Genomic DNA, 12,477 nt, shown 5'->3' on the forward strand with positions numbered 1-12,477 from the left:
CCTCCTCTGGGCTCTCTCCAGCATCTCCAGGTCCCTCCTGTGTTGGCCTAAGGCTGGGGCAGCTCTGCAGGTGGGGTCTCACCTGAGGGGGCAGAGGGGCCCAATCCCAATCCCTTTCCTGCTGCCCATGCTTTGGGGATGCATCTTGTCAGGCAGCAGTGACCTCCTGGGGTGCTGCTTTGGGAGCTCCTCATCCATTGCTCTCAGTGTTGATGTTCAGGTGCTCATAACAAATACCTTCTATTCTTGCCCGGTTTTTGAACACTCAGCATGAAACAGTGTGTTCCCCCCAGGAAAAACCAGAGCCCTGGGTGCCTGGGTGTCCCTGTTGTGCTTGGGAACCTCGTGTACCTGCAGGGCTGGCCAGGCCGGGCTGTTACTCACTGTTATTGCAGGGAAGAGCCAGGACAAACCTTCAGCAAACCCTGGCATGACTCAAGGCTTACCGAAAATAAAGCTGCACTGTCAGCTAGAGGCCCAGAGCAGATGATGCTGTCCCAGGAAGGGTCTGGGCTGCGTTTTCCAGCCCGATTTGAACAACTCCGGTTTCCCTGAGCTGGACACCTGAGCCCACCGGGAGCTCAGGGCGCGGCTCTGGGAACAGTCCGGTTTATCAAAGCCGGGATCAGCAGCGAGCCGAGCTCAGCTGAGCCCAGCTGCTGCTGAGCCCGAGCAGATCGGAGGGGAAGATCTGGGGCGGCAGTAATGCCTTAATGCCTGAAAATCCCTGATGTCATCCTCCCTGTGCTGCTGGGAGCCAGGGCTGGGTCATCAGCCCTGTTCCAGACATCGGGATGGGATGGGATGGGATGGGATGGGATGGGATGGGATGGGATGGGATATTTGCCCATCATCCCACAGCAGGAGCTTTCCTTTCCAGCTGCTACAGGCTCAGCATTACCTGTGCCTGAATTGGGGACAGGGGATCCTGGTGGGGGCTTAATTTGGGCTTCATCACCTCCAGGGCTGGAAGAGGCCACGGAGCTGCTCCAGGCCTGGAGCCCTTCTGGAGCCAGGCTGGGAGAGCTGGGGATGCTTTCCAGGGAGCACCTGCCAGGGCCTGAGGAGCTCCAGGAGAGCTGGAGAGGGACTGGGTACAGGGGATTGAGGGACAGGACACAGGGAATGGCTCCCACTGCCAGAGGGCAGGGATGGATGGGATATTGGGAATTAGGAATTGTTCCCTGGGAGGATGGGCAGGCCCTGGCACAGGGTGCCCAGAGCAGCTGGGGCTGCCCCTGGATCCCTGGCAGTGCCCAAGGCCAGGCTGGACACCGGGGCTTGGAGCAGCCTGGGACAGTGGGAGATGTCCCTGCCCATGGCAGGGGTGGCACTGGGTGGGCTCTGAGGTCCCTCCCAACGCAAACCATCGTGTGATTTTCTGGTTCTTCCTACACTGTGGCAGTGCCAGGCTGAAGCCCTGACTCCTCAGGACAGCTCCAAACACCCAGCCCCAGCTCTCAGGCTCTAGGGATGGGTAGAACGCGAGTGCCAGGATCTGGCTGTGCCAGGCTGTCCCCACGGCCGGCCCTCGGGGACCGTGCGGTGACCAGAGCAATTAGAAAGGGAAATCAAGTGAGGAAGAGCAGAATGTCCGGCAATTTCCTGTGGGATTATCACACCTGTTGGCCTCATTAATGAGTTCCAAGTAGACAATCAGTGTCGAGGGCTATTACAGCCCCACTCCCTGATGCTCCCTGGGTACCACTGCTCCAAAGCGGCTCCGAGCCTGCGGTACCCGAGCAGTATCGGGGGCCCCGCTCCCCCTGCCTGGGGGCCGAGCCCTGGCAGTGCTTGTCCCGAGGAGAAACTCCATGGGGTGAGAGCTGGGGGGCTGCTCTGGGCTGTGCCAGCGGCGCGCAGGGCTGGGGACCGTGGCATTCGCTGGGGAATGCCAGGAATGCAGAGGAGAGCCTACAGGGAGGGGAGCCCGTGCCGCCGAACGGAGAAACCTGTTTGGTTCCCCTGAAGGGCGAAACACACCCAAGTCTCCTCCTCAAAACAAGGCTTGGCTTCTCGGGGCCGGCCCTCTCGGCAGGTAAGGGCTCAGGTGTGCCACAGCCGTGCCGGGGCCGCTCGGAGCCGCCGCTGCCGGGAGAGCTCCGCGCTGGGAAGCGACCGCGCCGGGGGAAACTGCGCAGGTACGGCCGGAGCTGGGGCTGCTGCAGCTGCGTGAGAGCAGGAGAGCTGTGCTGCCCTGCCCTGCCGGGGACACCGTAAATCCTCCTGCTCCGTGCAAGTGCGGCTGTCCAGGGGTGTCTCGGATCAAAGCGCGGCTCTGCTGGGGTGTGAGCTCTGCAGGGATGGGGTTCCTGCAGGAACGGGGTGGGGCTGAGGTTTGGCTCTGGGGCTTTGTTGCACCTGTCTGATCGCAAATTCCCTCCCTGCCCACAGCCCCACATCCTTGTAAACCCCTTTCCCCTCTGGATTTCCGTGGGGCACATCAGTGCCCTACCTGGGACAGGTCTGGGCGTGGGCAGGGTCCGGAAAACTCCGGGGAAATTCAATCCTGTGACCCCTGAGAGCCTCCAGAGAGGTTTGGGGGAGCCTCCAGCTCTTTCTGCCTCCCCATCCCCTCCCTGCCAGGACTCCTGTGGGACACAGGGGCTGCAGGCAGAGATTTCTCCCTCTCTGCTGCTCTGCCTTGTTTTGTTTCTCCCTGAATCAGTGTGAAATCAGCACCCTGGGAAGGAGTGGCAGAGCTGGCACAGAGGAGAGAGCACCTCCCTCTGTCCTTGCTTCATCCAGGGAATGTCATCCCCATTTCCCTGTCCCAGCCCTGCTCAGGACAGACCCCACAGAGGACGATGAGCTGCACTCAGCTGGGCAGGCTGGGAAGCAGGGATGTCCTTCCTCCTCAGCTGAACCAGGAGGTTTTGTTTAGGATATTTTATTTCTTTTTATTATAAACTCAGTCTATTTTATTCATCCAGCCAATGATTCAGTACATTTCTTCCCCAAAAAAATTACCAGGACTTAAATGGAAGTCCCAATTTCCACAAGTGGCAGATTTTAGCTTCCTTTTACAAAAAAGTTATGTTGGCAAAACTCTGTGGTGTCTCTGTGACGTCACGAGGCTTCAAGGAGCTTTTGTCCTGCTCTGTCTCTGGGTCCGTGGCACAAACACAAAGCTCCACCTTTGACAGAAAACCTATTTTTCCTTCCTTTTTCCTTTCATCTTCGGACATCAAGGCTCAAGGTCAGAGATGTGTGGGTGTGGTGAACGTCCTGCACATCCTTCCTTTTAAACACAGAAATTAGCTGAGCAATTAGGAATTAATTCCATGTAATTAGAACAATGAAACTGCACACCCAGGATGGTGAAAATGACCCGAGAATTTCTGGCAGTAGCAGGGATGTTGTTGTGCTGGGGGTGGTCCTGCTGGGAGCCCAGGATGATCCCTGGGGGTGGGTAGGGCTGAAGAAGTTCAGGAGGTTCTCAGGAAGTTTATGCCACACTTCCCCGGCTTCAGCAGCTCCAGGCTGTGCCAGCTTCAAGAGGATTTGTTTTTTGGTTTTTTTTTTTTTTTTTTTTTTTTTTTTTTTTTTTTTTTTTTTTTTTTTTTTGTGGGATGTGTGGCTGTGAATGAACGAAAGGAAATTCTAACTGTGCATTTGCAGCTTTTCATGCGTTGTCTGGAACGGGTCTGTGTTGCTCCTGTTGGTGAGGTCTGGGCAGGATTTCCCCCCTCCAGCTGCAGGTTTCCATCCCTTTTCCCCAAATTCAGGGAAAAAGAGACCTTCACTGTCCTCAGGTCATGGAGGGGAAATCCCAAGGGAATGTGGTGATGTAGGATGAGGCTCCTCCTCAGAGCTCCCAGGCTCTGCTGCAGCCACAAGGGGGGTCAGAACAGAGCTTCAGGATGGAAATCAGCAGGAATTTCCCTATGGAAAGGGTGGTCAGGGCTTGGCAGGGGCTGTTTCAATTACTGAATTCCTGATTGTTCATAGCTTGACTTTAGAAGTCTCCTGGTGCTTCTTAAATATCCCCAATGTTTATGGAACAGCATCAAACAGTAACTGCATGGGAAAAGGGAAAGGCAGGAATAAAAAGCTGGTCCTTCAGAGCAGCTGAGCACCATCTAAAACCTGGAATCCCAGATTGGTTTGGGTTGGGAGGGACCTTAAAGCCCCTCCATGGCAAGGACACCTCCCACTGTCCCAGGCTGCCCCAAGCCCCAGTGTCCAACCTGGCCTTGGGCACTGCCAGGGATCCAGGGGCAGCCACAGCTGCTCTGGACACCCTGTGCCAGGGCCTCAGGCCGGGTCTGGACTTTCAGAGGCTCCCTCAGAACCCCCCCCTCCAAACACAGAGCCCCTGTGTGCAGGAGGTGGCCTGAGATCCTCAGGTGCAGCCTGGGAGCTGCCAGTGTGGAGCCTGAGGTGCAATTCCCATTGTCCCTTGTGTCCCCAAGAGCAGACAGCAGGAGAGGAGTGTCCATCCATCCCAGGAACGGGATGTGCTTCCAGTCAGAGCTCAAAGGTGAACTAAATCCAGTTTTTAGAACACTGGCTTAAAAACATCACAGCCATTGGCCCAGCTGCTGCTCCAGCAGGAGTTGGGGTGGGTCTGGCTGGGGTTAGGGTGGATTTTGCAGGGTTTAGGGTGGGTCTAGCAGGGGTTAAGGTGGATCTGGCAGGGTTCCTTCCAGCTCCTGCTGTCCTTTCTCAGCAGATCAGGTGTCGGGTGACATCAGGGCAGAGCAGGGACAAGGTTTGCATTGTGTGCCAGGGTTGGTGCACAGAAATTCGAGTCTGTGCCCTCTCGGGGGGGCAGTGCCAGGGTCTGGACCTGCCTGCTGGGCCAGGTAATCTGTGCCAAAGGAAAAGGAAAAGCCTTCTCCACCTGCTCTCCTTCCTGTGAGTGTCCAAAAGCTGGGCTCCATCTGCTGAGTGCCACATCAGATTGATGTTGGAACCCTGGATGCTCAGAATTTCAGACTTTCTGTGCTGACAGGCACTGACCCCCAAGAGAACACTGCATTTGACCCGAGGCCATGGAGAAGGCTCCCAAAATGGAATTATAAAATTGAGATTATAAGTATATAGTTTGAATAAAAGTGTGTAATGCCACATAGTAGAAAATTTAGAGTTTAAAGTTTTAGACTATAATAATATATATACCAAAATAGAAGTTTTAAAGCAGTAGCTAGTCCTTCTTCTTCACCTTCTTCTTCATGAGTTTAAGTAGTATTGTGTAATTGATTGTTCATAGCTTGACTTTAGAAGTCAATTGAATTGAATGAAAAATTGTGTAATTGTAATGAATGTGTAATTGAATGAAAAAGTCCACATTACAAACCACAAGTAGTTAGTTAAGTTAAAAATAAAAATAATTTCTCATTTCTTAGACAGTTTATCCTTAAAAACCCTTATAAAGAGAAAAATACAACTCCATTTTTTTTAGTTTGTTAGTAAAGTACTATAAAACTCACTACTTATAAATATAGTATATATATGTAGATAAATAAAAACTAATAAACATCTAAGGCCAAACAAGAAATACCATCTCACGCATTTAATCCCAACCTAAACAAACAAACAAATAAACAAAAAAAAAAAAAAAACACCCCAAAAAAAAAACCAATCCCCCCCCCAAAAAACCAAAAACAAACAAAAAAAAACCCACAACAACAACAAAAACACCCCAAAAATCCACAAATTCCCACCTTTCACATGGAAGTGGGAACCTGGCCTGGAGCTAGGCCTGGAGGCCAAAACTCTCAGCAGGCCTGAGGAGGCTCAAAGGAAGGAGGTTCAAACCTCTTGCAAGCTTTAAATACATTTTAATTTGAGGCTTGTGAAGGTCAGAACAGGCATCAATTATCCTCAGAGCAGGAGCTTTTTCCGCATGACTGCCCTGGGTGCTGTTTGCAGCCTTCGGGTCAGCAGTCGAGCCCTCCATTAGTGCCCAGTCCTGGGGGAAATGAGTCCCGTGCTGGTAGCCAGGGGCAGGGGGAGCACGGGAGAGATCCTTGCAGAGCTCCAGCATGGGCTCAGCTGGTGAGAGCAGAGCCTGGAGCTGCTGCAGGGTCACCTCGGGTGGGACCTGGATCACCATGGAGCCCCGATCACCGTGGGCAGGACGGGATCACTTCAGAGCTGGGACCATCAGTGATGCCACGTGGGCTTTGGGCTGAGGGAAATAACCCTGGTGAGGGCACAGGTTGGCATCTGTGGATGCCCTTTGTGTGAGGAACCCAGAGTTCCACTCCTTGTCCAGGAGTCCCAGAGCCATCAAGGCCGGAAGGGACCTTCAAGGTCATCCAGGGACCTTCATCATCCATCCAGGGCCAGCAAGGCCTTGCACGAACAAGGGAGGCAGCAGTGGCACCTCGGGGCTCCTGCCCCAAAAGGGTCCCACCCAGACAGGGATCAGCACAGAAAAGTGAGTGTGGAGCTTGTGGCATCCCATCCCAGGGCCAGGAAACAAAACATGGGGAGCAGGAGTGCTGGAACGTGGGCCTGAGGCTGGCCTGCCTGCACGGACACTTCAGCAGTCTGAGGGCACCTGGGGTGCTCCCAGGAAAGCTGGATTTATGGGATCAAAGCAGCTCCCAGGGCATTCCTTCAATCCTCAGAGCTGGGTCCAACTCGAATCCAGCTCATCCCCAAAGTGTGACATTCACATTCTCTGGACAGAGAGACATAATTCTGTCTCTCAGGAGAAGCACAGAGAGAAGAAGAGAAAACAATCCTTACCTCTGCTCCTTTGTTTTCCCCATGTGGAATGTGGTGTGGAGATTGTTTACCTGAAGTGATTCCTGGATTGGATTCTGGTGAAGGTTGTTTGGGTTCAATGATCCAGCTGTGGCTCGGACTCTCAGCAGAGAGTCATGGGTTTGTTAGGTAAGTAAGAAATAAGTATGTAGAAGAGGATAGTATCTATTTAAATAGTATATTAATGTAATATAGTATAGTTTTAATAAAGCTATCCTTCAGCCTTCTGATCTAGAGCCAGACATCAGCATTTCTTCCCATCGGGGGTCGCCTGATTTCCCATACCAAAGCACAGGGACAGCAAGGTGCTGTTAGGCACAAAGGGGCCATTACCCCAGGTGCCCTACAAACAGCAGGCTGAACACTTGTTTTTAACATTTAAAAGTCCCAGCTGGGCCATCACAAAGGAGGTTGGCTAGCAGGGAAGAGGAGCTCCCAGCAGCTTTGAAAGAACAGCAAGTGTTTCATCTCCTGCAGGTAATTAAAGCTGTTTAAGTGCTTTCGGTGGAAAGCAGATCCTTTGCAATTAAGGATTGGGCTGCTGATTTCACACTTGAAGAATTTATTAGGGAAGAGTTGGTGTGGTTGTGCCTACACTCCTAAGGGACAGGATGGGTGGGCAGAGACAGGTCACCCCCTCCAGGGCCAGGCAGCTCTGTAGCCTTGGGCACAGCTGGAGGTGCTCCCTGGCTCATCCCGCGGGCAGTGATCCATAGGGAACACTCCCTGCCGGGGATGAGAGAGGAGCTTGAGGTGCTGGAGCTGCTTGAAAACTCCAGGGCACTGAAAAGTGCTGAGGCAGGGCAGGGACCCCAGGGAGTGGGGAGGGACAGCTGGGCTGGGCTCTGCCCCAGAGCCCCTGAACACCGGCATCCAAACAAGGCTCCAGCTCCCTTTTCCTTATTAAATAGCCTGGAATTGCTTTCCTCATTAAATAGCTTGGAATGGCTTTCCTCACAGGATGAGGAGCTTCAGAGTGTCCTCAGTGGGACACTGCAGCCAGGCTTGATCCCAAACCAGGGGATCTCTGGCTCTCAGTAAAGCTGCCCGTGAGCCCCAGGGCTTCCCAGAGGTGGGAATGACCTGTGTGTGTTGTCTTGGTGGTGTGCCATGCCTTTGGAAATAGGGATTCTGTGTTTCTTAGCACGGGTTTAAGCAGCAGCTCTGTTTGGAGTGTGCAGTTTGGGGACACAGTTTAATGGGATTTTGTTCCTGTGCAGATAGGACATTTATCTCTTGTGCTGGGTGGCTCATGTTGGATGCTTTGTCAGTGGGAATTAACAATTTTTATGGATCTCCTGCTGCCTGGGACATCCCAGTGCTCCATCCCAGAGGCTGGTATCCAAAGCTGAGCACCAGGTGCATTTATCCAGCACACAAGATGAAGGTTTTGATGTATCAGGGACATGAGATGGACCATAAATCACAGGTTATTCCAAATACCAGAAGGAATACTGGACTATCAGCTGCCTGTTGCATATTTGCATTGCATGTGGGTGGGTGTAATGCTTGGAAATGTTTGCAGAGGGAGAGGAGCCTTGGGGAATTGTTCATGATCTCGATGGGAAGAGCAGGGGACAAGCAGTGCGCAGATCCCTGGCTGAGACAAGCCAGGGGAGGAGGCTTTGGCAAGCCCAGTGCCATGAGATCAGCACCCAGCATTCCCCCCGGGCATGTGGCTTCCTGGGAATGCTGCAGGGACAGGCGCACCGGCAGGGAACAACAACCTGGCTTTAGATTCTCCCAAAGAGGGTTGGGCCTTCTTATTTCTGACTCACAGAGTCAGTCCAGAATCCAGGACAGAGTTTTGGCAAGGGAAGACTGGGGTTGGTAAAAGCTGGAAGGTGTCCCTGCCATGGAAGGGTTTGGAACTGGAGGAGATTTAAGGTCCCATCCAACCCAAACCATTCTGGGATTCAATGTGGGATTTTCTCCTCCAAAAACAAAAGCTCATCCCCCAACTTCCATGGAAAAACTAGGAGTGCAAACAGAAGAGAACCATTTCTGACAAACACAGCCAGGTGCTGAATTAACCTGGGTCCTTCTCATCCCACCTGACACAAATCCCAAAGGTGCTCCGGAATTCTCGGGGTTCTGTGGACTCCAGAAGGTCTGGCCCAGCTGAGTGGCTCTGGGCACTTTTGCAAAGTCTCATCCACCACTTTCCTACCAGATCTGGGAAAACACCTCTGGCATGGCTGGGTTTGATTTTTCCCTGCCCTTGATGCTGCAGGTTCATGGATGGGGAGGAATCCCAGCTCTGGTGCAAGGCCAGAGTCTCCCCATCCTCTGGCTGTGCCACCACTGCTGTGCCACTGTGGCTGTGCTCTCCTCTCCCCATCCTGCCAGATTTTTATACCACAGCTGATATTTTGCTTATGCCCTTTTCCACTTCTTCCAGGGGCTTGTTGGCTGTGAGCAGTGGCAGAAGGGGAAGGTGCTGCTGAGACCATGATGTCCCTGGGTGTCACTAAAGGTAATTCCTTCCTCTCCTGGTTTTCCTCGGTTTCCTCTGCCCAGCTGGAGCTGCTGGAATGTCCCTGCTGGGACAGACCACCAGAGAGGTGTTTCAGTGAGGTGTGAAACCCTGCGTGAACCTCTGTGATCCAGTGGGATGCTGATCCCGAGGTCTGGATGGCCACATCTCCATCTTCCATCAGAGCTGGTGAAAGTCTCACCCAGCGCTGGAGCCTCTGACAGAGAGGAGAGGGCTCCATGCTAGGATGGATCCCATCCGCCCCGGGGTCTGTGAGTGCTTCCCTCCCTCCCCCTGTTCTCGCAGGAGGGCTGATCCCGCCCACGGATGAGGATCGCCGCAGAATCATCCGGCAGATGAAGGTTCGCACCACCCTGCGGGGGGACAAGAGCTGGATCCAGCACCACAACTCCGACTCAGACGAGGAGAAGAGCAGCCCCCTGTAAGAACATTTCCTTCTCCTTCCCTTTCCCCATCAGAATTCCCTGAGTTGGATCATTGATCCAACCCCCGGCCCTGCAGACACCCCAAGGATCCCACCCTGTGCCCGAGGGCATTGTCCAAACACTCCTGGAGCTCTGGGCTCTCCGGGCACCCCGGTCTCCAGCTACACAAGATGGGCTGTGACAGGTTTTGGGGTCCCCGTGGTGCCAGGCGGTGACAATGCCAAAGGAATTGCTGCTCCTGTTTATTTCTGATAAATGCAGGGTGGGCAGAAGCTCGGACAAATGTCTTCTGCTGGAGCTGGAATTCAGCAGCACAGACAGATTGGAAGGCTCAGGAGAGCTCTAAAGTTTTGTGAAGATTGTGCTTCAGCATCTCAGAGTGACGAACTCAGGGCAGGCCTGGATGGAGGGAGTTCGGGATGGAAGAGGCAGGAGATCAAACAGTTCCCTGGATGTCACACAGTGCCCTGTGCCAGGGAACACCAGTCTGCTCCAGCTCCTCTTTACTTGGGAGCAAACCCAGCTCCAAATCCCTCTTCTCTTCCCCTCTCTCCAAACCCACGTTCAGCAATCAGTTAACCACATCCTTGTGTTTCCTGTTCCCTCAGGTCTGGACAGGCTGGTGGGGGACCCACAGCCCCCAAACCCGCTGCTCCCCAGCAGGACAGGTAATTCCAGGGGCCCATCTTGCTCCTTCCCTGCTCTGCTGTCTGCTGGGGCCGGTGCAAGCCCTCGCTGTGTGCCCCCCTCACCTCCTGCTGCCTGCACAGCTCTGGGCACAGCCCTGCTCCCAGGGATGGCTCACCTTGGAGAGAGCATGGCTTGGCTCCCGAGAGCTCCAGTGGGATGCAGGGATGACTTTCATTCAGAGGAGCGGAGCCTTTGAGCCACTGATGCCACAAGGCTGGGATGGGACATCAGCTGCTGTGCTGGTGCAACCCCTCGGTGCTCCAAGCAGGGGCTCCTCAGGGCAGGGGGAGCCCTGGGTGGGGCTAAGTTTGGTTCAGAGGGGTCCCAGGAACTCAGGAGCAATATCATGAAATACCAAACTCTTGGGAAGGGCCTGGCCCTGTGTGAGAGCTCTGCCCTCTCCCCTGAGCACTTCCCTGCTTCCCTTTCCTTGTGGCAGCTCTCCCCACTCCCAGTCAGACAGTGCTCTCCAGAGGAGCCACGCTGTGCTGCCTCCTGGGAATGCACCTCGCAGGAGTTGGAGTGCAGCTGTTGCTCTTCAGTGATAAAAAAATCAGGATCTGCATCACGTCTGATTTCCCTTTCCTGTGCCACCAACCTGGGCCAGAGAACACTGCCAGCATGGCTAATATTAATTGTCTCACTCTAAAATTCACTTTCCCTATAAAAATAATTTATAGAGCTTGTTCTGATAATTATTCATTTGAAAACATCCCTCCAGAGTCAATCTAGCTGTGGGATCCCTCCAGGCCTGCTTAGCTGGATTTTTGGTTTGACATGCACGTGGTTTGACATTCTCCTTCAATCCTGGTGCTGCTGCTGTTTTTTTCCCATGTTTTTTACTCCCTGATCTCTGTTCTTTGCACAGGTCCTCTGCCTCCAAGCCCCAATCCGGATACCTCATCAGGTGGGTGTGGAATGGGAGAGATCTGGGCTGCAGGGGGAGGAGAACTGGATCAGGGGCAGAAAATGTTCCCTCCTGGGTTCTGTCAGCTGGGAACATCCCACTGCTCAGGGTCGAGAGCCAGCCCTGTTGTTTCACTGTTGGCTTGAATTTGGCTCCAAACATTTTCCAGCCAAAAATGTAAGATGTGCCTTCCCTCCCCAGGGGTGTGTTCACCAGGACCATCGATAAAAGCTCGTCTGTGCAGGATTCTTCACCTTCCAGCCAAGCACAGAAAAAGTACAAGTGTGTCCACCTGTCCTCTCCTGAAAAGGAGACAAATGCTGCCCTCCAACTGAGCAGCATTCCTGCAATCAGTGTGGGGATATTTGGGGTGGCACTGTTGTCCCCCTCCCTGTGGAGCTCCCCTGGGGAAGGAGGTGGGGAGGGATGGGAAGGTCACATTCCCAGGTGTGGTTTGTGTCCCCACAGCACTTCCCTGAAGGGACAGAACCGCTCCCCCTCCGGATACAGGATGACCACAGAGGACTACAAGAAACTGTGAGTGGGCAAAGGGAGCAGCTCCTCCTCTTCCTGCTCAGTGTGAACCTCGGGAACGCCCCTGGAGCTTCCAGAGCTTCCACTGGAAACTGCAGTGCCACCCAGGGCCACCTCTCTGTGGGCCAGGAGGTGCTCCTTGAGCTAACACTGGCCTTTGCATGAAGGGGATTTTATCACCAGGCAGGAATGGAGGGTGCAGCCTGGGAACTGGGTTTGGAGCTTTCCTGAAGCCTGGAGAAAGGCAGGGCAGCACTGTGGGCATTTCCTGCCCAGCTTTTTGTGTCCCAGATGGGGCTGGGGCCTCTGGACGAAGGACACCCCTATGGAAAATACAGGTGTATTCCAGGGTCTGAACCAGTCCCTTGGATTCACTTCTGTTTGGCTCTTGCTGCCTCTGCCCCAGCCAGAGCAGCAATTCCCTGACTCTGGCTCTCCCTTCCCTCCCTCCCCAGAGCTCCGTACAACGTCCGGCAGAAATCCGTGGATGGGGAGGAGGAGGATGTGCCTTTTTCTCCGGATGAGCACAAGAAGAGGTGAGGCCTGGAGGCGCCTGCAGGGACAGTGACCAGTTCTGTTCCATCCTGGAGGGTTGGTGGATCCAGGCACGGCTCAGGGCTGGGTGCAATCCAAGGATAATCACAGCTCTCCCTGCCCCGAGCCCCACTCTGCCCATGGGCCACCGCGCTCCCAACAAAACAGCG

At 53.9% G+C, this 12,477-nt stretch overlaps 1 protein-coding gene across 2 annotated transcripts in view; it reads left to right on the forward strand.

The window, feature by feature from the left end:
* The first annotated feature begins 2,086 nt into the window (after window positions 1-2,086).
* ZNF185 (zinc finger protein 185 with LIM domain) overlaps window positions 2,087-12,477 on the forward strand; it is a 29,748-nt gene continuing 19,357 nt past the window's right edge. The window contains exons 1-8 of one of the 2 annotated variants that reach the window (XM_053956112.1): window positions 2,087-2,141; window positions 9,122-9,196; window positions 9,503-9,638; window positions 10,251-10,310; window positions 11,201-11,239; window positions 11,441-11,521; window positions 11,708-11,776; window positions 12,229-12,309. In XM_053956112.1, coding sequence (XP_053812087.1) covers window positions 9,172-9,196; window positions 9,503-9,638; window positions 10,251-10,310; window positions 11,201-11,239; window positions 11,441-11,521; window positions 11,708-11,776; window positions 12,229-12,309 — 491 coding nt within the window. In that variant the 5' untranslated portion in view covers window positions 2,087-2,141; window positions 9,122-9,171. The remainder of the gene's footprint in view (window positions 2,142-9,121; window positions 9,197-9,502; window positions 9,639-10,250; window positions 10,311-11,200; window positions 11,240-11,440; window positions 11,522-11,707; window positions 11,777-12,228; window positions 12,310-12,477) is intronic. The other variant, XM_053956113.1, reaches the window with a different exon arrangement.

Source organism: Vidua chalybeata, chromosome 14 (assembly GCF_026979565.1).
Source record: "Vidua chalybeata isolate OUT-0048 chromosome 14, bVidCha1 merged haplotype, whole genome shotgun sequence".
Classification (NCBI taxonomy): domain Eukaryota; kingdom Metazoa; phylum Chordata; class Aves; order Passeriformes; family Viduidae; genus Vidua; species Vidua chalybeata.